General features: G+C 39.7%; 1 protein-coding gene across 1 annotated transcript in view; it reads right to left on the reverse strand.

Annotated features, from left to right (window-relative positions):
* The window catches only part of Btbd1 (BTB domain containing 1), a 35888-nt gene extending 26598 nt beyond the window's left edge, over nt 1–9290 (reverse strand). The window contains exons 1-2 of the mRNA XM_003475475.5: nt 8646–9290; nt 1545–1701 (exon numbers count right to left, since the gene is read on the reverse strand). Coding sequence (XP_003475523.1) covers nt 1545–1701; nt 8646–9016 — 528 coding nt within the window. The 5' untranslated portion in view covers nt 9017–9290. The remainder of the gene's footprint in view (nt 1–1544; nt 1702–8645) is intronic.
* Nucleotides 9291–26313: the final 17023 nt, after the last annotated feature.

Below are 26313 nucleotides of genomic sequence, written 5' to 3' on the forward strand. Positions count from 1 at the left end.
TGGTTTTTTTTTTTTAAATATAGGGTCTCACTGTGTCACTGTGTAATTCAGGTTGGCCTTGAACTCACTATGTAGTCCAGGCTGACTTCCAATTTGCAGCAATCCTCCTGCCTCAGCCTCCTGACAACTTACTAGATTTTTATCAAATTGTGTTGAGGAAAAAAAAAATGTTGGGAGACAGTACTTATTAGTTACCTGACTTTAGTCAAGTTATTTCACTTCTATGTGCCTCAACACTTAATGGTGATAATAAGAAAGCCTACACTTAAGTTATTGTAAGGACAAAATGAACTGATGTACAGAAAATACGGAGAGAGCTAATGTTATGGTGTAAAGATGGAGTGTCCCCACAAAGTCTCAAGTAATAAAGTTTTGATGCCCAGTGCAACAAGGTTTAGAGATGGGGCCTACAGATGGGACAGTCACGAGGATATTCAGCACATCAAAGGATGACCCACAGATGAGTCACAGCTGAATAGGCCATCGGAGGCTGGGAATTGGATGTGGTAGGACACTGGGGGAGTGTCTTTGAAGGGTGGCCGAACCTATGACATGCATGTTATTTTTTGTTTTTTAAGAGCAGAATATATTTATTGAGAAAAAGCAAGCTTCTTTCTGAGAGAGACAGAAGGGGTCTGAGTGGATTGCCCTATGCATGTTATTTGCTTTTAAAACAAAGATGGTTGGGGCTGAGGATTTAGCACCTGCCTGGCAAGTGCAAGGTCATGAGTTCAGTACCAAAAAAAAGAGAGAGAGAAAAAGAAGCTAATGTAGGAGGTTTTTTTTTTTTAATAACCTAAACCTCAGTACTCAGGTTTAATTGCAGTATTGCCATTTTGTGAGAAATAAGTGGGTTTTGGGTTGCACTTTGGCCACTCATCTCTAAGAGGTTTGCTATCTCTGGCCTATCTTGTCCAGGGCCCTCCCTCCTTCCTGTAAAGCTCTTTCTCTACCTGACATCCCTTGAGCAATCTTCCTTAGCCATGATGTTTCTATCTCACCACAGGTCTAAAAACTGCAGCCAGTAAACCATGGGATAAAGCCTCTGAACCCGTTAGCCAAAATAAACCTCTCCTCCCTTAAGCTACTTATGACAGGTACCTTGTCACAATACTGGAAAACTGACCAAAATAAATGCCTGGCACACAACCATGCTCAAGATATTTTGCTGTTATTATTAGCTGAGTGTCTCACATATAGAGCTCTGTGATGATGTTCAAGAAGCAGTGCCAACAACATGCTCTTTCTTCTCCGACTACAGACACTTAATGATGGCTCTTAATCCCAGCCCCAGGCCTAAGTAGCTATCTAACTGTGAGTTATAATGCCTCTCTACATATAAGACTTCAGCTTCTTTACCCTTATGATTCAGCACTGCATTAATTCACATTTCTACTTCAAAACTGTATGACCTAGGATAGTTCCCTGAATTTTATTATAAAAGTAACTGTAATACTTTAATAATCAAGAATTGTTCAATCAAATAGTCACATCTATTCAGTCTTTAAACTACAAGGATGCACACCTTAACTATATGTACTTACCTGAGTAAGTAACATAAAGGCATTATCTGCTCTAAGATGCTTGGTGAGGAAGTCCACACAATGTGCTTCCAAGGCTGGGACAGCATATTTCTTAGCAGTATACAGAGTGGTCATAACTGTTTCTGGGCCAATCTGAACTTCATCTGAATACAGAAATCTAAAAAACAATTGGGAAATTTACAGAGATGATCACTGTTTTATATAAGCAATTTATAAGAGGGGTTACTTTCAAAGGTTAATTCCTTTGAGGAATTATTTTAAAAGATAATGAACAAATGGGAGAATAATGTGGAATTTGCACCTGAGTTTTCAGCCTACACGGCATTTGTAAATATGCTCTCTTACTCGTTGGCTCTGAGACCTGAGGCAAACTGTCACCACTAGGTGTATATCTAAAAAGATCAGAGTAACAGTACAGTACCTCCCCCAACATTGTGATGAGAATTAACACACCCCCAATATTGTGATGTGATACAGTGTGATACAATGTGATACAGAAAGCATTTTGAATAGTGGCCTGTCAAAGAATTAGTCTCAGAAAACATTAGCTATTTAATGGCATATGATATCATTTTTATTGCTCTGATCTGTAGTCTGGAAAATTCCTTTGTACTTTTAGTTTAATTTTTGTCCCTACCAGTTATATATATATTTATTTTCAAAACTTTTGCTTCTTTCTTGATTACTCCTTTTTTCTCTACAGCATTATGTTTTAATTTTATGGATTCAAAAACCTTCTCAAGACTCCAAGATGATTTTTAAAGTTTTAGTCCTTTCTGTTCCTCTGAATTACCTGCTTCATTCAGAATCTGTTGTTATGTTTGTCATTTGCGTTCTGCTTTTCAGTGTGTGTCAACTGATTAATGTCTGTCTCCAAGTTCAGTGTTCTACTAGCTGATCTGTCTCCAGCTAAAACCATCTCCAGGTATCAGGTCCCAGGTCAGGACCACATTGCCATCCTGAGGAGAGCCTCATCCTGGGCAGCAAAGTCCTATTGGCACTCCATTTATCTCCAGGGAGTCTGGGTTATTTACAGAGAACCCTGTTGGTTGTCACCAGCAGCTGACTGGGGGGATAGCCTACAAGCGGGATTTTAAGTTGACTTCTCTCCCTCTTCCCTCCAAAAACCTAGGCTAGACCTTGCTAGGGTTCTGCTGGGACTTGCAGCCTGGGCTCCAGATTGACCCTTTCTATTTCATTCATCAGCAAGCTTCCACATGCTTCATCTGTTGTCTACACTGCTGCCAAGACATCTCTTTCTCATCTCTGTAACAGAGACTCTTTCATTATTTCTTAATAGTCACTTTAATTGGGAGAGTGAGAAGGCTAACTGTGTATTCAGTTGCATTCCTGAACTAAACACCTATGACGTTTTTGCTTTAAGGGTTAGGTAGAAGTTCTTCACTCCTGACCTAAGTTAGTTTTATACCTCCCTACGCAAAAACTGCTAGGTTCTGAAAAAGAGCAGAAACAAGGGTGTTTACCACCATTTTCCTTGGTATTTGAGAACAGTCAAACTTAAGGGGACAAGGGCCCCAAAGCTGAAGTCTGCAGTTCTATGAGACACTGTATCTGGGTGTTCTGGTGCAGGGTACACTTGAAAAACTTCTTGGGAGTTTCTGACAAGATGTACAAAATAAAAAGTGGATGGGAAAAATATTCGAGAACAGGAGAGAATTGTGTTTTTAGATTACTCTGTATGAGACCCTCCCATTCAAATTGCTTTTATTAAGTTATACTTCTGGTTTATATAAAGGAATACTTTTAAGAAACCTGCATACTTAGAGACACAGATTAATAATACTATTCATTACAGTAAAGCCTCATTTACAATGGGACTCATCAGGAGCTTTGGCTTTTTACTGGCCTAATTTTGAGACAGAGCAGTACATCTCCTAAAGCAGGTGGTGTTTTTAATCTTACAAACACCATGAATTATAACCAAGCAACCCAGTTTTTTGCTTTGCACTGTCATTAATATAATTACAATGAAGCATAGTTTACCCACACCATATGTTCTGTATTAACCAGCTTTATCCCTGACTTTATTTTACTTCTTTTTCTTGTTTAAGATATTTTAAATTTTTCAGTGCAAAATAAAAATAAACTCTGAATTATAAATAAAAGCTGCTTCTTCTGTTGTCCCCCTCCCCCCAAGTCTTCCCTATAGTACCAGGTACAGTGTGAGCACTTATTTAAATCTTAATAAATACATGTGAAATGTGAACTGACTAGAACACTCACTATAGGTTTCTATGTAACACTGACAGGGAAATTATTTCCATTTTTAACAACAACAAAAAACCTTAAAAATCCAAGATTCATCTTGGTTCACTTCCTCAACATTCTATTGAATTGTGAGGATTTCTTTAATATAAAACTAAATAAGCCAAGATTTGCCAAGTATAATTAAAAATGAAACATGACATTACCACAATTCTTTGTATTTGAAAGTGACTGAGTAAACTCTCACATACAATCTCCAACAATAAGAACCCAAGAAAATGATTATGTCATCATACTATTCCTGTATTCTCCCGAAAGATGGTTTGCTAAGAAGAGAAAATTCAGATTGCATCTAATACAATTAATTTTTTAAGGCTAACATAACAATTTGACTTATTAGAAAAAACCCCACAAGATCATATATGAGGATCTTTGACTCCAGGTTCACTTCCCAGCACCACCATCACCACCATCACAACAAAAAGTTATGCAACTATACAGTATATTATCAGACATTGTGATGGATCCTAGACAAACATATGTGGGTAATATAGCTTTGCCTTTAAAAAAAAAAAAAACCTTAACAGTGTGAGAATGAAATGAATAGGTAATGGAAATATCCATTAAGCACTACTATATAATAACTAATTTCTTAAGATGTGCCCAAGAAATCATATCTTCCAGAATTAACACCGTTACACACGTTTGTTCCCCAAGAAATCTGAGCTGGTTGAGTGTGACTCCATTTGACCAACCGACCTTGGTGCTGCTATGCTGCCAGTCTGGGGACTACACCATTTGGAGGCCTGGCAGCTCCTGTTTGCTCTCAAGGGAACCACTGGCTAAGGGATTAATCTACTCTGCTGAAAACAGCAGCTGGAGAAGGCCGGTGGAGTGGATCTGAGACTACACAGAAAGAGGCAAACATTTAGCCACTCTGGATCTGAGTCTAACCTGCAGATGAATCTAGCCCCAGATAATACCCGGTACAGCTGCATGAGAAACCAGAAACAGGCTATGTGAACCACGAACCACCTAGGTGATCCTAGTAACCCACACAACCTTGACAGGGAGATAATAAAGCCCTTGTTTAAGCCACGAGGTGTTAAGAGTGGCTTGTTCTATGACAACAGAAAACCAAAACATGCTGGGAGAGATCAGATGAGCCAGTGCCCAATTCCACCTGTGGGCAGAATTAAGTGATGCTATGTAAGATGTAAAATTAAAGGTACCTGAAGAATACTAACAACATGTGCAGATCTTCTAGGTACAAAGGCTGTAACGGAAGTGAGGGAGCCTTGAAGGCAGCCATTTAAACAAGGCCATCAGAATTGAGGCCATCAGGATTGGGACCAGAGTGAATAGGAAGGAAGGCCAGGGAAAAAAAAACAGATCGTAGCATTCTCCCCAAGTGCTTAAACTTTACCCTGTAGGCAAAAACAAGCCAGTAAGACTCTGGGAAACCATGAGTATGTGCGTAACTATTAATAGCATAAATGGAGAGACTACAGACAGTAATCTGGCTGAAGAAAGGTGGGAAAAAAATAAAACAAAACAAAACAAACAAGAAGAGTAGGACGGTCCAAAAGGATGAGCAATCTGTAGAACAAACCAGAACCAAACTACAACTTGAAGTCAAGCTTGTAAGTCACTCCCCAACTGACCACAGAGTCTTGAACAAGAATACATTTGTGTATTTTTAATCCCTGAGTTCTGGGATTCTTGATTTATAGCATTATTATGCTAAAAGGTGCCTGCTACGGGGATATATCGTGTGCCTGCCTCAACGGGCTTTTCTAGAACTTAAATGGGTGCTCAGGAACAGTAAATGGCACATAGGTAGCACTCATTTAAAAAAAGACCTTTTTAAAATGACATTATTAATGTCCATCAGCATGGGTACTGGATACTGTTTTGAGAAGATTCAGGTGGATATGAGGGTCTGGCAGGGAGTAAAGTCCTAAAGGCATGAAGATGGAGCTAGTCATGTCATGCACTGATGGAAAGCAGACGCTGCAGCGGAAGATACAGGTTAAGCATCCACTGCCCCTTCCAGCCACCCTTCACTTTTGTGCTTCCTTCTGCAACAAAACTCCTAAGAGCATTGCTTACACTAGCTGTCTCCTGTTCCCCACCTTCCATTTTCTCCCCCATTTACTTCAATCAGTTGAAATTATTCTTGTTAGTTATCAATGGCTTCCATCTCATCAGAACTAATAATCAACTCAATGTCATTTTACCCAACTCTCAAAAGCACAGCTGCCCACTTTTCATAGTGGACATCATTTTCCAGTCCCTCTCTTGAAACATTTCCTTTGTCTTGATCTTGAGGAGGCCATACTCCTTGCTTTCTTTCCTAACAGAACTGAATGGAATGCTCCATTCATTTCCTGCTCCTCTTCCTCGACTACCTCTCTACACAGTGGAAGACCGAAGAGCTCATCCCTACACCTCTTCACAGCCTACCCCCTTTCCAAGGTAATCTCACCTGGCCTCACTGTTTACATATCATTCATCTCCACTTTCAAATTTACATCCTACCAGAAGCTCTTCCCTAAACCCCAGATTCACACTTGTCTATTTATTCTATGTCCCTGCTTCAATGTCTTGACAGCCCTTTATTACATAGCCAGAATTAGATCACTTGCTTTTCTACCTCCCTGTGAAAGTGACCATCGTCTCTTACTTGGACAACTGGGAAAATCCTTTTTAATTCATCACCCTACTTCCTATTTTCCTCACCCTGCAATCTAATCTCCAAACAGCTGCCAGAATCACTTATATAAAATACAGTCGGATCACAGCACTCCCCTCTTCAAAGCCCTCCACAGGATTTCCCTTGCTTACCAGATGAAGCTCAAAGCCCTGCTTCAGTCTCTAATGCCCTGCCTGGCCTCTTTTTGATTTCATCTTTGCTTAAATTACACCTGGCTCACTCTTGCAGTTTCTCCAGCAGGAAAAACTTATGGCCTAAACATGCTTTAGAATGCTCCTTCCCTTACAGCTTGATCATTTTTCTTCAAAATATTCATCAGTATTTGACATTATATGATACCCAAGTATCACCTCACTAGAGTATGCATTATGGGCAAGACTTATCCTTGTTTATTCCTGTATCTCAAACATCAAGAACAGAAACTGGCACACAGTATTTGTCCAATGAACAACTGAAAAGCACCATTTAAAGTTCAAAAGCCACTAAGCAATATTTACTAATTCAAGACATAAACTCAATAAAAGTATGCCCCTGCTACTCTGCTCTTTCAATTTAGCAAGTATTCTATCAAATACCTTTTTGCCCTACAATGTTAGCATCTATATTTCACACCAGCCAATCTCTAAGTTTAAAAATCTGTCTGGATATCAATTTCAGAATAGAACAATAACCAGAACATGAAGAAAGATGAGCACCATGAAAATGTAATACACTAAAATTAGACAATGGAAAATCGAATTGCACAGTGCTACATTTCAAGGACTCTAGAATTAAGTTCTATTAAAGGGAAAGGCTTAGCCTCAGTGAAAACATGCAACATGTATTTTTCCTCTATCTAGCAATCTTATTTTTTAAAAAAGGAAAATACCTAGCAGTATTTTTAATTAGCGACTTAGCCAATGTATTACTCCAAGAAAATTAAAAAATGTTCTCAAGGTCTCATTCCAAACTTAATATTGTAACGATGGGACCTACACACTTAACAATACCCCTGTAAGTCACGCCACTGGCCCACAGAACACTTCTACTCTGAAAATTTAAGGAGCTACACCCAATCTTCCTAGCCAACCTCCAACTAAAAATCAAAATGACCTGTTTCCTAGCTTGAGTTGCTGTTCTCTCCTTATAAAAACAGCTGAACTGAATTACAGAAAATATGAGACAGGGAAAGAGAAGCAAAAACAAGCCTCTGGCATCTTACTCTACCAGCATCCCCTAGCTGAGCATGCTGGTGTTTTCCCCTGTCCTGGTCTCTGGGTATGCAATGTTTATTCAGTTTCATCTTGCAGTTGGAGTCATGGTGCACATAATTCCAAATGCTATTTGCCAGAAACATTTTATGTATCGTTACTTGGTCTTCATTTAAGTATCATATTTAGTGACAGCAATTTTCTTTCCATCAAGTGGACCTACTATTTCTTTCATCCTTTCCTACATGCAGCTGCCTTCCTCATAAATAATACTGCCATAAATGTTTCTGTGTAGAACTTTTTTCAATAGTAGATTGTTTCTTAAGTATGAGGAAAAAATCCAGAGCACCAGATTATTTTCCAAAAGGGAAAACCTTTGTCAGAAAATACCCCCAGATGTTACCTTCAAAACTCTTTATTGGGTTAGAAGCATGGGAAAAGTAACCTCATTGTTTTAATTTCCACTTCCTTATTCACTTACGAGATTTAACACTCAGTATTTTTTTTTTCTTTCCTAATTATGTACCCTATGGGTCCTTGGCATTTATTTTCACTTGTGTGAACTTGGTACTTCTGCTCTTCCTGATTTGTGAGCCTGTGGACAAATCTATTCTGCCCCACGGACCTGCCTGCTTTTGCTTCACAATTACTCAAGCTCCTGTGAAAACAACTTTTTTCTCAGGCTGCCAAACCACCGTGGTGTAACGAAATCTTGTGGGCTCCAGGCGTAAGGACTGGACTGCACGGATCAGTAGTGCCACACTACTTCTCCCTCTGCTTTCGCCAACGCGATGCCCATCAGCTATCCTCAGTGAGCCAAGACGCAAACTCCACTGCCCGCCAGCCGCAGCTCCGCAGCTCCGGACCGCGCGCTCCCACAGGCAGGCTGAGCCACCCGCCCCGGCGGGCCGCAGCCTCCGGGTCCTGCCCAGCGGACGCCCGGGCTCTTCTCCCTGCCCGCGTCCCCACCTGAGCAGCGCCAGAAAGGCGGCGGGCTCCACGTCGGGCAGCTCGATCTCGGCAGACGTGGTGGCCATGCCGCCGTTGAACATGGCGTCGAAGACGGCGCTGCCGGCCGCCAGCACGAAACGGTGCGCGGGGATGCGCTGTGGGCCGCCCGCCGCGCCGCGGCCCTTGCCCAACACGAAGCGCACGTCGCTCAGCAGCTCCGAGTTGAAGAGGAAGGCGAAGCGCTCCTTCAGCGATGCCTTGGTCGCCTGCCAGTTGTACAGAGGCTCGCGCTGCAGGGGAGGTGGCGGCGGCGACACGGGCGGCCCGGGCTCCGCCTCGTTCCCCAGTGCCGGCTCTCCTGCCGCAGCCGGCCCGAGAGAGGAGGCCATCGTCGCGCTGCGGGCTACGGCCTGCGCCGAGCACTCCCGGCAGACCGCTGCCCACAGCGCCGGCCGCAGCGGTGCCGCCCCGCACCTTCCGGGAGGGTGCTTCCGAGCGGGCGCTTCCGGGAGGGCGCTTCCGGTGCCCGCGCGCGCCCGCCCGCGGCGCTTCCTTCCCGCGGCCCGCGCGCCCGAGGCCTCCTTGGCTTGCGCGCCCCTACACGCTTCCGTCTCCGGGAGGCGGGCGCGCCCCCGCCGCAGCGCAGCCAACACAGGCGGCGCTGGACCGAAGGCCGGGGTTTAGGGAGCTGTAAACTCATGGTTTCTGGGTGTGGTAGCACGCGTCCAAAATCTTAGCACTTTCGGAGGCTGAGGCGGTAGGGTCGCTGGATTCGAGCCCAGTCTGTACAACTTGGCGACATGACCAGACCCTGTCTTAAAACAGCAAAAGGAGTGGAGATGTACTCTGGAGCAAAAGCCCTGTACTGCAAAACCAAAAATCCTGCCTGACGCCATCAGGGCAATCCTTTTGAACAGAGGTGTTATCTCGAGTCTAGTTTTTTTCTTTTACAAAATGTTGTCAAGAAAAAAATTAAAATTCTGAGACATGCTGAGAGAGAAAACAACAAATTCCTTCTGATAGAGACTCAAAGACAACTGCTTTATGTGATGAGGAAAATAGAAGATGAAGTCGTTTAACAGAGAACTGCAATCTGAAAATGGGGTCAAATGGAGATTCTGAGTACTATAACAGTTAATGACTAATTTGTGTGTAATAGCAAATAGGACACAGCAGTACAGAGGATTAATGTAGGAAGTCATCTGTAGATGTACAAACAAACATGGGGAGTAAAAATGGGTAGAAAACACAGCTAAAAATAAATGACTTATGCGTGAGTCAACATGAATAAATCCATTATGGATTCATCCATATATATTGGATGCAAAACAGCAAAACAGAGAATGGCGTCGGGGTTTAGCTCAGTGGCCTAAACGCCTGCTTGGCAAAAGTGATGTCGTGAGTTCAATCCCCGATACCAAAAAAAAAAAAAAAAAAAAAAAAAAAAAAGAAAGAAAAAAACAGAATGACAGAACAGCACTTAAAGAATCAACGGGCTAGAAACATTCCCAAACTCTTTAAATACATCAAACTACAAGTTGAAGGAATTGCTACAAATTCCAAGCCCAAATAAGTGAAAACAAAACAAAACATTGCCAAGGATTCAGCAAAATACTCTTCAGAAAAATTGAGGATGTAGCTCAGTGGTACAGTGTATTCTGAGCATGCAGGAAGCCCTGACTGCAATCCCAGCACTGCTGAGGGGGAAAAGGAGACCAAAATTAGACAAAACCAGCACAGGAAAAAAAAAAAAAAAAAACCACAGGCGAATGTCCCTGGCTAACATAAATGCAAAATTTCATGACAAAATGTTAGCAAACTATATCCATCAACATAGCAAAGTACTTATGCACTATGATCAAGAGGGATTTATTCTAGGAATGCAGTTTAACATCTGAAATCAATCAATGGAATGCACCACCATATAAATTGAATAGAGGACAAAAATATACAATTATCCCAGTGTATTCAAAAGAAACATTTAACAAAATCCAACATTTTTTCAATAAAAGTATTCAAACTAGGAACAGAAGAAAACTTTCTTACCGTAATAAAGAGCATAAGAACCATTCATAGTTAATCTTACAATTAATGGAAAAAGACTGAATATTTTCTCCCTAAGACCAAGAATAAGACAAGAATGTCAGCCTTCACTACCTGTATTCAGCATTGTACTGGAGGGCCCAGCCAGTCAATAAGGCAAGAAAAAGAAATAGAAGTGTTGTACCCTAAGAAAATAGCTTTGTTATATGTGTATTATAGCAAACCTGTATAGGGGCTTACTAAATGTGTTTGTTTTATCCTTTTTCCCTAACTGATATGTTAAGGGACCTAATTGATCTGTTGAGCAACACTCTCCTCTGTAAAGAATTGCAAGAATCTCACCTAATTGATATGTTAACCATTGTTGCTCTCTACAAACTACAGAAGCTGTGCTAAAACAAGCTAACAAGGGTTGTTAATCACTGCTAAGAGCCTCTATTCTCTGCTAAAGAGCTAAGGAAAACTAGAATGGCAATTAACTTACATTTGTTTAAAGTAACCTGCTTGTGTGCAGAGAGATTTGCGTGTGAGTTTAACCCTTTACCCTGACCTTGACACATTACCGCCGTTTTCTGTTCTGTATGGCGCCTTATTGCCTCCCTCTCCCCTCACCTATCTATCTAGGCCATAAAGAATTTGGGTTTCTGGTGACCTCCCCCTGACCCGGTGATGATCTGTTGTAAAATGAGCCTGCCCCAATTTTAAGAACTGCTTAGCTTAAACAAATTACCGGGTAATACTATGGCCCAAACCCCAATCGGTGCTTTCCTTTTGTTCTGTATGTATCAAATGAGTTAGATATCAGGTCTTCATAAAACTTAAGTTCCAGCGTCTCATAACTTGTGACCCCTTCGCACTCACTAGCGAAGACAAGCTGTCCTGAGATAATTAACTGTCCACTTTCTTCTCCAAATATTGCTGCAGACGTGCCACTCTGAGATAATGTCAGTCTGCAGGATAAAAATAATTTTTAAAAAACACCAGAAACTCCCTAGATTGTCAGAGCTAAGTGGACAGCAATACAGTTTCCAGACTCGGGTCAACAAGTTTGATGGCTCTACAGGTTTCTTTGTTTCTCTCCCCCCGCCCTTTCCTCCAGCCCCTTTTTAAAGTCCTCCCTTCAGCTCCTAGGGGACAGTCTCCAAATTGGCTCCCGGAGACTGGTCGCCAGGCCTGGAAATAAAGCCTTTGCCACTAAATTTTCGGTCTCTTGCCTCCTTGGATTTTATACCGGGGCTCAAGTTATAACAGAAGATATCTAAATTGGAAAGAAAGAAGTGAAACTATCTAACTTTGCAGAATACATAATTCTTTCTACGCATGTGCGTGTACGCATACACAAAAGCTACTAGAAGAAATAAGGTTAAATATTGCATGATACAAGATCAACATAAAAAATCTATTGCATTCCCGTATGATAGTAAAGAAGAACCCAAAATGAAATTAAACTTTCATTTACAATAACATCAAAACTTAAGCAGCTCGGAATAAATTTAATAAGTACACAAGTTATAATTAAAACTGACAAAATGTTGTTGAAAAATATTTAAACTCCAAATAAATAAGAAGTACCTTTCTTGGTTACCTTTCTTGTTGCTGAGACAAAATACCTAATACCAAAGTTGAGGAAAGATTTATTTAGCTCATGGTTCATAGAGGTCGCAGTCCATAGTTGGCTGGCTTCGAGGCAGGGTGGCATGGCAGAGGGGCCCTGCAGAGAAGAAAGGGTTTGTAATGTGGCAGAGCAAACAGAAGCCAGCAAAGCAAGCAGCAGCAGCAGCAGCGCTGCCTTTCCCTTTTATCCCCACTTTTTGGTGATGCCATCCACATGCAGGGTAGCCCTTCGCATTATTCACATGCAGAATTGTGCTAAACTAACAAGAAGACTAATTATGCACCTTTAATCCCAGCACCATACAGTCTAGCTCCAGCCACCTCCAAAAAGCCCCACCCATGAGCACATGAGGCTTTGGGAGACATCTAGATATAAGCTATAAGTAGAAGACACACCAAATTCATAAATCAGAAGACTATATTGCTGAGATGGTGGTGGTGTTTAAATTGATCTACAGATACAACATAAACTTTATCAGACTCCCAGCTGGTCTTTTGCAGAAACTGATAAGCCGATCCTAAAATTTGTACGAAAATGCATAGCCAAAATCATCTTGAAAAAGATGAATCAAATTCTCTTGCTGATTTCAAAATTTACTACTAAGATAGAGTAATTAAGACAGTATGTACTTGCATAATGATAACGTTAGTCGTATTTCTGTTACTGTAACAAAATAACCTGGGATGGTAAATTTCTAAAGAAGAAAGGTTGATTTTGGCTTACAGTTTGGATGTTTAACTGACCCCATTGGTTTGAGCCTGTGACAAGGCAGCATATTGTGGCTGCTTGCTTAGAACAAGCCCATTTGACACATGACTAGGAGGAAAAGAGGAAAAGACAAGGGTCTAAAAATCCCCTTTGAGGGCACATCCTTAATGACCTAAAATCTTACCATAAACTCGATTTCCTAAAGGCTCCACCACTTTGTAATAGCACCAGGATGAAACCTGTAACAGATGAGTCTTTGGGACTCATTTCCAGTTCTGATAGACATATAGATCAATTCAAAGGAATTAAGAGTCCATCAGTAAATGTAGACATCTATAGTCAATTGATTTTGAACAGGAATGCAAGATCATTTAATGACGGAAAGAATAGTTCTCTTGACAAATAATGCTGAGACAACTAGATAGTCTCATGCAAAAGAATGAAGGTGAACCCCTACCTCCCACTATATTCAAAAATTTGTCCAAAGTGGATCATAGACCTAATGTAAAAGCTAAAATCATAAAACACATACATTTGAATATAATTTATTATAAAATAAAAATGATACCATACTACCCACAGAGTTCTAAAACTTGTCTTCCCACTTAATACATTGTGAAAATTGTTCTATGCCAAGAAGTCCCAGAGTGAAATGCTTACTAAACTATTGTGGGCTTAGATGACATTTCAGCTCACACTGTGAAGTTAATTGTAATGTCAAAACTGATAGCTCATAGAAAACAAGCCATTAACCAGTCTCATACTGTGTGTGAATATAATATGAAAATCTCAAACTAATAGCAGGTAAAATTTAGCACCAATTAAAGGTTTAATTAATTACAACCAAGTAAAATTTATTAATTTAAAGTAGTTCAATAAAAATAAATGATACTGGTAACTATAACCTCAAATATAGATAGTTTAACTCAGGTACCAAAAGACATTTCTATATATTCTTTAACAAAAAAGTTATTCTCTTGAACATTTAGCATATCCAAATATTCACATAATAGATGAGTATAGTGGTACATGTCTGTAATCCCAGCACTATGGGAGGCTGAGGCAGGAGGAGTTTGACTCCATCCTGGGCAACTTAGCAACTTAGAGAGACCATGTCTCAAAAAACAAAAAAAGGTCTGGGGATATAGCTTTGAGTTTAATTCTCAGCATACCTTTCCTCCAAATATATATTCATTGCTGTAAAACTACTAAGCACATGATTACCTCTCCAGCTTAAAATACTGGAGCATCCATTGAGAGAGACTTGGTTAAAGCATGGCTTATTCATATATGGAACATTATACAGTCATTAAAAGAATTGATAACATTTTATGTATTAGTATGCAAAGCTCTTCATGCTAAATAACAAAAAGGAAAGATTAGAAAAACAAATTAAAATGAGCTGAAGAGCTCATATCATACAAAACGTAATGGAGCAGTTTAGTTTAGGAACTTCTTAACCATGTGAGAAAGTATACTTTTACCCTTGCTTTGTTTTTCTTTCTGTACATTTATTACTTTATAATTTAAATAGAACTAACATAAAATCAGGAATGGACCCAGGTTTTGTGGGTCTGAAGCTTCTGTGATGGAGGAGGCATATTTATGAAAAAGAATGCAAAATTTGAAAATTGGGGTGCATAGTGTGCTTTGCACAAATCTTTCAGACTTTTTGGGAGATTTTTTATTCGTTTGGGTTGTTTTGTTGAGATAGGGTCTCACTGTGTAGTTCAGGGTGGTTTTGAACTCACTGTGTAGCCCAGGCCTGCCTCACACTCATGACGATCTTCCTGCCTCAGCCTCCAAGTGCAGTGATTACGGCCATTTGCACGATGCCTGGCATGTTTCTTTTCAGACTTACTGAAGCTGAGCAATACCATGAACAGAATAAATTCATATAACAACAAATTCATTATATTTTCACTATGTAACTGCCTGAACTTCTGTAACACTTGCCTTGTTCAGTTTTTACTTCATACTGTTTATCTTTAAAAGACTAAAAACAAATAAATAAATAAACAACCCTGCTTTTGAGTAGGAATGCCTTTCTTAACATAACACCAAAGACCGAATTCACAAAATAAACATATTGGCAGATTTGACTGTACAAAACTTTTAAACTTCTGTTACCTAGAAATAAAACATAATAAACTTTAAAAAGGCAAACTGGAAAGCATATTCTTATGATTTATGACCAAGGAATGGTATCTACACTACATAAAGAGGAGCCTCAAATCAATAAGACAAATACTTCACTCCTCTTTAAATGGACAAAAGACACAAAGAGGGAATGCACAAAAGTATAACCTTTCTGAAGATATATTAAAATATGCATGTCAGCATTTCTGTAATCCCAGCACTCAGGAGGCTGAGGCGGGAGGATTGCCAGAAGTTTGGGACCAGCCCACACTACATAGTGAGCTCAAGATCAGCCCGGACTACAGAGCAAGATCCTGTATCAAAAACAAACAAAAAAAGTGCATCCATAGTTTGAACCCTAGATGTCTTTTGTCCAAGCAAGTCTACCTGTGGCAATTTATCCTAAAGAAATAAGAGCTGGCTATAAAATTAAAATGAAAATACAATAATAATTTTAAAATAGAATTTACCTAAATAGATAATGGATTAAATTATGTTGCAATCAATCATATGATGGAATGGTAAGTATCTGTTGAGAAGAATTTTATTGATGCGTGAGTTTCTCAGCCCCTAATGTACCATTTTGTCCAAGGACTCAGAGCACCATTTTGTTTTTAATGTTGAGACCAGTTATTATCCTATTACTAAATAATTGCAGGATGATGACATTATGGGTGATATACCTCCCTTTGCTTTTTGTTTTTGTTTTTAGACAAGATCCCACTATGTAGTACGGATTGGCCTTGAACTCACTGCGTAGCCCAGCTGACCTCAAATTTGAGGTGATCCTCTTGCCTCAGCCTCAGATGCTGGATTGCTGATGTGAGCCACCACACCAGGCACATTCTTCTTTTTTAATATGAGGGAAAGAAAGAGATTTTTTTAAAGTAAAAATTCTGCAAGGTGATATTACATAAACATTGTGAACTAGTTACCTGTCATATAAGGTGCCGTTCACTTCCCTTTCTCTGAAATGTTGTCAGTTCTCACCTTTCATATGACTAAATGCAATTTAATTCAGTTGCAAGGCACTAAGAGTGAGATAAAGAAATGATGAGAGGGGGCTGGGGATTTAACTTAGCGGCATAAGTGCCTGCCTTGCAAGCAGGCAGTCGTGAGTTCGATCCCCAGTACCGATAAAAAGGAAAAAGACAAAAAAAAAAAAAAAAAAAAAAGAAATGATGAGAATATAAACTGGGTGTGGTGCACACCTGTAACCCCAGCACTGTGAGACACTAGGACTGGAGGATTCCAAGTTCAAGTCCAGCCTGGGCAATTTAGCAAGCTATTGTTTTAAAACTTAAAAAAAAATGTTGCAAAGGGTAAGGTATGGTGGTGCATACCTGTAATTCCAGCACTTGGGATGCTGAGCAGGAGGATCATTAAAAACTAAAAAAAATAAAGGGACAAAGATGAAACTCAGTATAAAGGCCCTGGATTCAGTTCCTAATAACACAAAAAAATAAAAAAATAAAAACCTGACTAGAATATATTACTTACACAGAGAAACTTATAATTTAGCAGGAAGGAGAATCCCACTGGGGCCTGCTCAGCTAGAAATAAATTTTTTCCCTATCTGCTGGATTTCTTTTAAAATGGAACAGCTATTTGCCATATCCTAGAATAAATTCAGCTTTTTTATGGAGTCCTTTCTTTCTTTGTCACCGCATTCTGGAACCCAGCCTGGAAAAGAATATATGTCACCATGTGTGGTAATTTATAATTAGAACAAATGTGTGGACTTAGAAGAGAAAGTCTTACTGGCAAAAAAAAATTAGTAAAACTTTAGAAAGGCAGTCAGGAGAAAGAGGAAGGAAGAGACCTACTTTGGAAAATAATTTAATGCAAAGAGGAGGAGAGATGTTTCGAAGCCTGTATGATATGCATATTCTCAGGGGGTGCAGGATGAAGTGACTGCTATTGGGTGACCTCTCCTTGAAAGCGTAGTATTGTGGGTGTAAGTAGAAGCTAAATGCAGAAAGGTTCCGTGCCTTGAGGAGACCAAGAAGCACACAGAATAAACGCTGTCTGCCCTAGGACTGCTGCTCTACCCTACCCCGGCTGAAGCTCCAGACAAGGGGAGCAGAGCTCAGCAAGGAGTCACCAAATGCCACTGTGCTAACCCAAGGCACAGCAATGTCTTTTTTCCAAGATCTCTGGGCCCCTAGGATCATATTCTCCCCATATGTGACTTCTTCCCAGCTGAGAAGTGACACTTTTCAGAAAGATGTGATTGATGTAAACTCTGCAAACTAACATGCCTCCCTTTCCAGGGTCAAGAGTTTGTGAAAGCCGGGACCCTATGAAATCCTCACGGACTTCCTAAATCCGCTGTGTGTGTGTGCCTGAGAATTGAATCTGGGCCTTTGCACTTAACTACATCCCCAGCCCTTAAAAATATTTTTTTTTTTATTCTGAGACATACTCTTGGCTAAGTTGCTAAATTGCCCAGGTTGGGCTTGAACTTGCCATTCTCCTGCCTCATCCTCCCAGAGAGCTGAGGTTCCAAGTGTGTGCCATCATGGTGGCTTCTGAATCTGTTATCATATGTCATAATTTGGCCTCTGCTTTTCTGGCCCCCACAAAAGCATGCATTTTTCTTGGCCCAGTATAACTGAACTAAGTGTTAGATTATTTAAGCAACAAAAGTATGTCCAGGGTATTGTCAAATAAAGAGACATGCAAAGAGGAGACAGATTTGTTAACTAAGTAGAAGTCAAGGCACACCGAGCAGCTTGCTTAGATGCCATAATAGTAACTCAGGTGCTTAAGTGTCCAGATTACTGTCTTCAGACATCAAGTTTTCCTCCTTTATTCTCATCCCTCCTCCTCTCCTTCCTCCCATTAAGTCAGCTTGTACTTTTAACAATTTCACCTTTACAGATTGCATTTCTGATTCACACTGGTCTTGTGACAGAAAAGTTAAAAATCAGCAGTCTGATGCTCTGTTAAGACAAGATGTACTTACCCAGCCTACCACATAGTTAGACCATTAGATTCAGATAGTCTTGACTGACCATTCCAGCACCTTAGATAGTCCAACCTAGCTCAGTCTGACTGCATCCCCCGGGACTGCCTGTACTATCTGATATGTAAATATATTCTATTTTCAAAGATTGCCCAACCAAGGTAGACTAGTCAAGAATGTGCTTAGTTTCAACCACCCCTACAGCCTCAGCTCACTCCCTGTTTTCTCCCATCTTATGATAAACAACCCCTTACTAACTTGCCTAAAACAAATCTGCTGACAACACCAGGAAGCAAGCCCAGTCTGAGAACCAGCACCAAGAGCAGGACCCCACCAGACTGGAACAGCCAGACCTAAGCCCCTTCTGGTGTGCCGGCAGGATGGCAAACAAGAACTACTAATCCCCCCCCCCACACACACACACGCACACACACACACACACACACACACACACACACCGTAAGAGACTGGATTATCTGGAGAAATACAGGATGCGATGATAGCTACCAAGGTGAAATGCAATTGGATGCCTGTGGTGCTTTGTTGTTTCACTAATGCTAAAGGTCTAGGGCCAGGGATCTGGTCATGGGTTCAGCGGCTAGTGGTACTCAGTGTGACATCTAGGGGGATCTCCTTCTGAGAGTTACAGCCATTGTTGATTCCCTATGATCTTGTTTTGGAAATTCTATATCATTTCCATTGTTTCTTTGGGTTGAATTTTGTTCTCTTTTGTTTTGTTTGATTATGTCAAGTCTGATGGCAGGAGCAGCTATTCAAAGATAGCAAGATATATTATGGTAGCCATTTTGGATTTACTATTGGCTTGTTTTGAAGTCCTTTATTGCATTCATTGTTTTGTTTTTATTCTTCCTATTTTATTTTGCTCTGCTTGATTTTTACTGTGTCCAAGGTTATCTGCAGCTATTTTGAAGACAGTAATATGGTCATCTATCTTACACACCTAAACACACTTGGAGTTGTGTCCTTTAGAGCACTTTCTTTTCCTCTCTTTTTTACAATAACAATTATACATTTTGGGTTTTATTATTCCCACAGTTCACATTACTTTTTTTTTTTGGAAGAGAATAAAACCAAATGTGACAAAACAAAGCAGAGTCAGTCAAAATAAAGGATGGACATAGTACATGATGTAAAAACAGAATACAAAGTGATCAACAATGGTTACCATAATGCCTCTTGCTACCTTAAAAAGAATTGCCTATATCATGAGGTATAATAAAATTGAACAAAACAGTACAGAACAAAATCAATAAAACTGAAACATTGGAGACATTTCAGGACTTCAAAGGAAGATAATAGTCAAACCACAATGGGCATCATAGTGAATCTTATTGCCTTCAAAGTAGTTGCCTATACCCTCAAGTTTGATACTATCAAACAAAACAGAATAGAGTAAAATCAGTCAAAACAAGATGCTGAGAGCAATACAGGGCTTCAAATCAAGTTAATAGGAAATCAAAAGAGTTACTATGATACATCCTGCTAATTTTTAAATTTATTTTTCCCTTAATTAAAAAATAATAATAAAAAATAAATTTTTAAAAAAGGGGGCAGAGTGAGATAAAGGAGGACATAACAACATAACAACATAGGTCAGAACAGAACAATTTAAGCAGCATAATGTTTCACTACAAGATAACCCAACTTAATAGTAGTTACATAGTGTCTCTTTCCTTGAAATATTTGTGTACAACTTATCAAACATATCAAGACAGTGTGAAACCATTCAAGAGGATGAAAGTATTACAGGATATTTAGAACCAGCTAACAGAAAATGAACAATGGTTTCTATATTATCTCTTTGCCTATAAAAATTTTGTTTATACTATCATATATAATTGCTTATTGATTTTTCAACCATGTGAATTTTGACTTCTACTTCCTCTAATGATGAACTTAAGTAATCTTATGGATTTTTCTATAAGAAAAATTTAAAGTATTGGCCTATTGTTCTGTGTTCTCTTTTATAAATGGTGAGTTGGACATGATACAAGAAATCCATTCCATGAGCTGGGAATGACAATGCACAATGTTTGTACCATTGTTGTCTCCTGGTTGATGTGTTTTGAAATTTTGTTGTAGTTTTTTCTTCTCATTTTTCTTTCTTTTAATCCTAGAATAAAATGGATTAAAAAAAAAGAAATCCATTCCAAATCTAAATATGAAAGGCATTTACAAAATCCTTTTTGTAGGCAAAAACTTCCTAAAAAAGGAAATAAAAATTTTAACCATAAAAGAAAAATGAAAGCCAGGGATTTAGCTCAGTGGCATAAGTACCTGCCTGGCAAGCACGATGTTGTGAGTTGGATCCCTGGCACAAAAAAAAAAACAAAAAACAAAAAACAGAAGAGCAGATACATTACACTGTATTAAAATTAAGAACCCAGCCACGTGTGGTGGCTTACACCTGTAATCCTAGCACTCAGCGAGACTGAGGCAGGAGGATCACCGTGAGTTTGAGGCTAGCTTTGGTATATAGAGAGTTCAAGGCCAGCCTGAACTACATAGTGTCTCTAAACCAAAAAAAATTTTTAATTTATTTAATTTAATTAAAAATTGAAAAAAAATTAACCACAGCTGGTTATGATGGCACACGAAAATTAACAGGAGGAAAAGGAAAACCACAGGCCAGGAAAAATATTTGTAACACATAAATGGGACTAAAGAGTAGGAACCAGAAGGAGAACACTGATAGAAGAAAAGCCCAGGTGGTGCCTGCTTGGAGCCCCAGGGCTCTGGGAGACAGAGCTTAAAAATTAAATTTGGAGTCCAGCTCGGGCATCTTAAGGATAGTCTGTCTCAAAGTGAAACATTTGAAAAGGGTAGAGACACAGCTCAATGCAGAGGCCCTGAGGTCAAGCCCCAGTATTGGGTGAAACAGAAAGGAAGCCAGCACTGTAGAAAAAGGACAAGAGACCTGAGGAGACATTCTGTGAAAGAGATTGTACCAATGGGCAAGAAACACACAAAAAATAATAAGTCACCAGGAAAATCAGAATGAGATCAGGATAGGATACTGCTACCCCAGGATGCCCGGGATATAGCTCAGCAACACAAGCGCTGCCTTGCAAGCCCAAGGTTGTGAGTTCCTTGGTACAAAAAAAAAAAAACAAAAAACAAAAAAACAAAACAAAACTACTACAATGAGAATAACACACATTCTTAGTGAAAGTGTAACCTAACGAAAATGTTTCTTTTCACTATTATAAACCTAGACCTATGTCCTCAGGATGTTTTACTCATTTATTTCTTTTTTTTAAAATTTTATTTAAGGAGAAAAAAAAACGCAGAGAAAGGGTACAAGTTATACAGATTTACAGAAAAAAAATAAACAGTAGGAAATCACTAGTTAATGGATTACATATTGTCATCTTAGAAATAATTGTTCAAGTCACAAAATTAAAGCTTGTAAAGTGGACATTCCAACAATGATACTGCAAACAGTTCTGTTCAATGATCCAATAAAACTCTGTGATATCATTTTCTATCTTATACACTTAAATATACATGCAGTTATATAGTTTAGAGCACTTTCTTTTCCTCTCTTTTGTACAATGACTATTACACATTTTGGGTTTCATTGCTCCCACAGTTCTTATTACTTTTTTGGAAGAGAGTAAAACCAAATGTGACATAACAGAACAGAATCGGTCAAATCAAAAGGGTGGACATAATAGATAATATAAAAACATAATACAAGGTGATCAACAATGGTTACCATAATGCCTCCTGCTATCTCTAATAGAATTGCCTATATCATCAGTTATAATAAAATTGAACAAAACAGTAAAGAACAAAACCGACAAAACCAAAACATTGTAGACATTGTAGGTCTTCAAAAGTAGATAAAAGTCAATGAGAATGGGCGTTATAATGAATCTCATTATCTTCACAGCTGATGCCTAAACTTTCGAACCTGATACTATCCAGCAAAACAGAATAGGGGAACCTCAGTCAAAAACAAGATGGTGAGAGTAATACAGGGCTTTAAATCGAGATAATGGAAAGTCAAAGTGTGTTACTATAATATATCCTGCTATTTTTATTTATTTTTCCTTTAATTAAAAGGATAAAAATAAAAAAGTAAATAATGGAGTGGAGATTGGGATAAAAGAAGGCATAACAGCGAAACAGCACAGATCAAAACATAACCATTTAAGCAGAATAGTGCTTCACCACCAGATAATCCTGACCTAAAAGTAGTTACCATATTGTCTCTTTCCTTGAAATCCTTGAGTACAACTTCGTATACTGTAGCATTAAATATATCAAAACAATGTAAAACCATTTAAGAGAATGACAGCATTACAGAGTATTTAGAATCAACTAACAGAAAATGAACAATGGTTTCTGTATAATCTCCTTGTCTTTAAAATGTTTTTGCTTATACTATCGTACATAATAAAATCCAATAAGATACAACCTATTTAGACCAATGGAGACAGAAGAACAAAAGCTTGATGAGACTTCAAAACAAGATGATACTAAATCAGTATTACCTATTAAGATGTCATTTTCTCCAAAATAGCTGTTCCTATCATCCAATCTTCTCTGCCTCATTTCTGTTGAGCTCTTTTTCTGTCAGTACCTGTCAGTTTGTCTTCTTCATTTTGTTCTCTGCTCCATTCGTTGTGGCCTCCCCACCACTATTTCTGGATTCTTTGTATTTTTCTTTTTTTAGAATATCCTGCAATACTCTCTGTAGAGTTGAATTGGTGGTTGCAAATTCCCCCAGTTCCTCTTTATCCTGGAAGCACCTTGTTTTTCCATCAATTTCCAGGGACAGTTGTGCAGGATATCTCAATCTTGGCTGAAAATTATTATCTTTCAAAGCTTGAATTATTTCCCCCCACGCTCTTCGTGATTTGATGATTTGTGCCGAGAAATCTGCTGTAATTCTGATGGGTGTTCCCTTGTAAGTGGTCTGTTTCTTGTCTCTGACAGCTTTTAATATTCTGTTCTTGTATTGAATTTCTGGAATTTTTATTATTATATGCCTGGGTGTTGCTCTGTTTGGGTTGTAGGTAGCTGGGGTCCTGTATGCCTCATACATCTGAGTATCTTTACCTTTTGCTAAATTAGGAAAATTCTCCTGGATTATTTCTGTGAGTAGCTTTTGTAGTTCATTTGTTTGTGTCCCTACTTCTTCTTTTATGTTCTTAATCCTTAAGTTATGGCTCCTCTTATCATCTTCTTGTCTTTGTATTATTGCTGTTTGTTTCTTTGTTATTTTTAAGAAGTTTTTCATTTCATTCTCCCATATTACAAGTCTGCCCTCCAGTTCAGATAGTCTGTCCTTAGTTTCTTTCAAGCTGTTATGCCAGTCTTTGATAGACTTCTTAGTTTCTTGGTAGTCCCTTTGAACCTGCTTCACGTATTCTATGCTTTCTCCATCAAACAATTCTCCCCTCTTTTTCTGTTCTTCCATTCCACCATCTGTTTTTTCTTGGGTGGTGCTTAGCATTTCTCTAACTATTCTGCATACTTCTAGCTTCAGGTCGTTGATAACTTCATTCCTGAACTGATCTATGAGGCTCTCTATATGGCGCTTTATGTCTATTGGTGCGGTGTCTGCTATTGCCTGTTTCTCAGAATTGGGGGCCGAGGAGCCTTTCTTGTTGCTGCCTCTTCCCATATTCTCTGTTCCTTATATATGTAAGCTTATATAGGAGACCCAGCTTCTCTCCCTGTCAGCCACAGCCTGATCGAATTGCGCCAGTTAGGTGTTCCCGCCCACCGCAGCACACCAGGGAGTTACGGACCAGGCAGCCTACGCGGGGCCTGCCCCTCCCAGCCACCGTCAGGCTCTGGGATCTGGGTTGGGCTAGCCTACTGGGTCCGCCAGCAGCATCACGTAGGCTAGGCACCCCTCACCAATCCCGCCTGAGAGGGGGATGTGTGGCTGGAGTCGCCACTGCGCCCTGCTTCCGCAGGACTTCCCGGGACCAGAGTGTTCTCCGCTGGAATCAAACTGTGGTAGAGTGTCAGTTTCTCTCACTCACCTCACCACAAGTCAATGCACGCCTCCCTGCCCGTCCTGTTTTCGACTCCGTTCGCAGATTCCCGTTCTCAGAGCTTCTGCGCGTCTCTCTCCTTGCCGAGCCGATGTAGAGGCAGCCAGCCGCCGTGCGGCGGGAAACCCAAATTGCGGCGGGAAACCCAAATCGTGGCTTCCAATGGCTCGGGCTCCAGCCTCCACACTAAGGCTTTTCTGTTCCTGTTTTAGCACCAGGACTGCATTCCAAGTTGGTTTCTCTCAGCTCAGTTCGTTCCTGAGTCAGCAGAGCATATCTCCACCTGCTTATGTCTCCTTACTCCGCACACTTCCTGACTTCTGAGCCGAGCCTTTCAGAGAGCCTTCGTAGTAGCTGTTATCTGTCTGCCATGTTCTCCCGGAACTTCACTGTATGATCTTAGTTGGCCTTATTCTGCCTTGTTCTGTTGTACTTTACCACATTCCGTGGCTAGAGGGTCTCCCAGATTCTTTGCTAATCAGGCCACAGGACTTCGAAACCAGTAAATGGGATCCAGCAAGCATTCTCTACTCATTTATTTCTTAAAGTTACATATTTATTTAACATTGACATCTTTTATCCATTTTGAACTAATTTTTGTGTGTGAAGATTAGGAGACAGTTATTTATTATTTATTTATTAGTAGTACATGTTTGCAAGACATAATGCATTCTTTGTGTGGAGCTGGTGCATGTGCACGACACACCTTAATTCCTTTTTTCACCCCCTCCCTCCCCTCTCTCCTTTCCTCGATCTCTTGGTCCCCTTCACCTTTGGGAAAGATCTATCTCCCTACTTCCTATCGTCTATCCTTTATTTGGCTCTTCATATTTTGGCTTTCTCATATGAGAGAAGCCAGGTAATATTTAAACTTTTGTGTCTGATTTATTTCACTTAACATTATGGTCTCAAGGTTTATCTATTTACCTGCAAATGCCTTGTTCATCCTTCTGTATGGCAGAGTAGTACTCTGTTATGTGTGAACCCCACAATTTCTTTATCCATTCATTTGCTGATGGGTATATGAGCCACTTCCAAGATTCAGCTATTATGAATTGTACTGATATAAGCACAGATATGCGTATATCTCTGTAATATGATGTTTTTAACACTTTTGGGAAGATTCCTAGGAAAGAAATAACTAAGTCAAATCGAATTTCTAGTTTTATGTTTTTGAGGGATCGCCACACTAATTTCCATAGTGATACAAATATTTTGGAAAATTGCTTTTCATTATTACCCCAAGATAAGCATACATGTAATCTATGACTAAAGATTTCTCTATAAGAGATATTATCATAAGGATTATGCATGTGTTCACCAAAACACCCACAAGAGAATATCCACAGGAATGCTGTTTGTAAATAAACAAAAACTAGAAAGTATTAAAGTATTGTTCCTCTGTAAGAAAATACAAATTGCTGAATGTTCACACAGTAGGAACAGGAGGTTTAGCTCAGTGGCACAAGTACCTGCCTGGCAAGGGTGAGGTCATGAGTTTGATCCCCAGTGGGAAAAAAATTCACACAGTAAAACACTTATGCAGCTTAAAAAATGGACAGATAGTTGGAATAGCACAGATGAATCCCAGTCTCCCAAACACCATCAAGTAAAAGGAAACAGACCTTTTTTTTTTTTTTTAGTATTGGGAATTGAACTCAGGACCTTATACTTGCTAGGTACACACTTATGCCACTGAGCTATATCTCTGGCAGAGCAGAATTTTAAAAGTGCCTCACCAGGGCTGTTGTCACATTGACTGTAGCCCCAGGTACTTGGGAGGCTGAGGTAAGAGAACTGAAAATCCAAGGCCAGCCTGGGTAACATAGGCAACCTGGTGAGATCCTGCCTCAAAAAGAGAAAAAACTGAAGTCAGTACGATTTCACATATGTAAGTTAAAAAACAAAGCTGGGGGTATAATTCAGCTGTAGTGTGCAGCTTAGCATGTGTGAGGCCTTTGTTTCAATCTCCAAACAAAAAAGCTCAAAAACAAGAAACTAGTTCATAGTACTAGCAGTTAAGATGTAGAAATGACAAGAGGCATGGTACTGGTGCAAAAGCAAATACGTGGATCAATGACAGAATAGAGGAAGCAGAAACCACTCCAGATACATTCATCTGTTTGATCTTTGCCAAAGGGGCCAGAAACATACACTGAGGAAAGATAACCTCTTGAA

The sequence above is a fragment of the Cavia porcellus genome, unplaced genomic scaffold (genome assembly GCF_034190915.1).
Source record: "Cavia porcellus strain 051 isolate PalLab524CR breed Dunkin Hartley unplaced genomic scaffold, mCavPor4.1 scaffold_6, whole genome shotgun sequence".
NCBI lineage: Eukaryota > Metazoa > Chordata > Mammalia > Rodentia > Caviidae > Cavia > Cavia porcellus.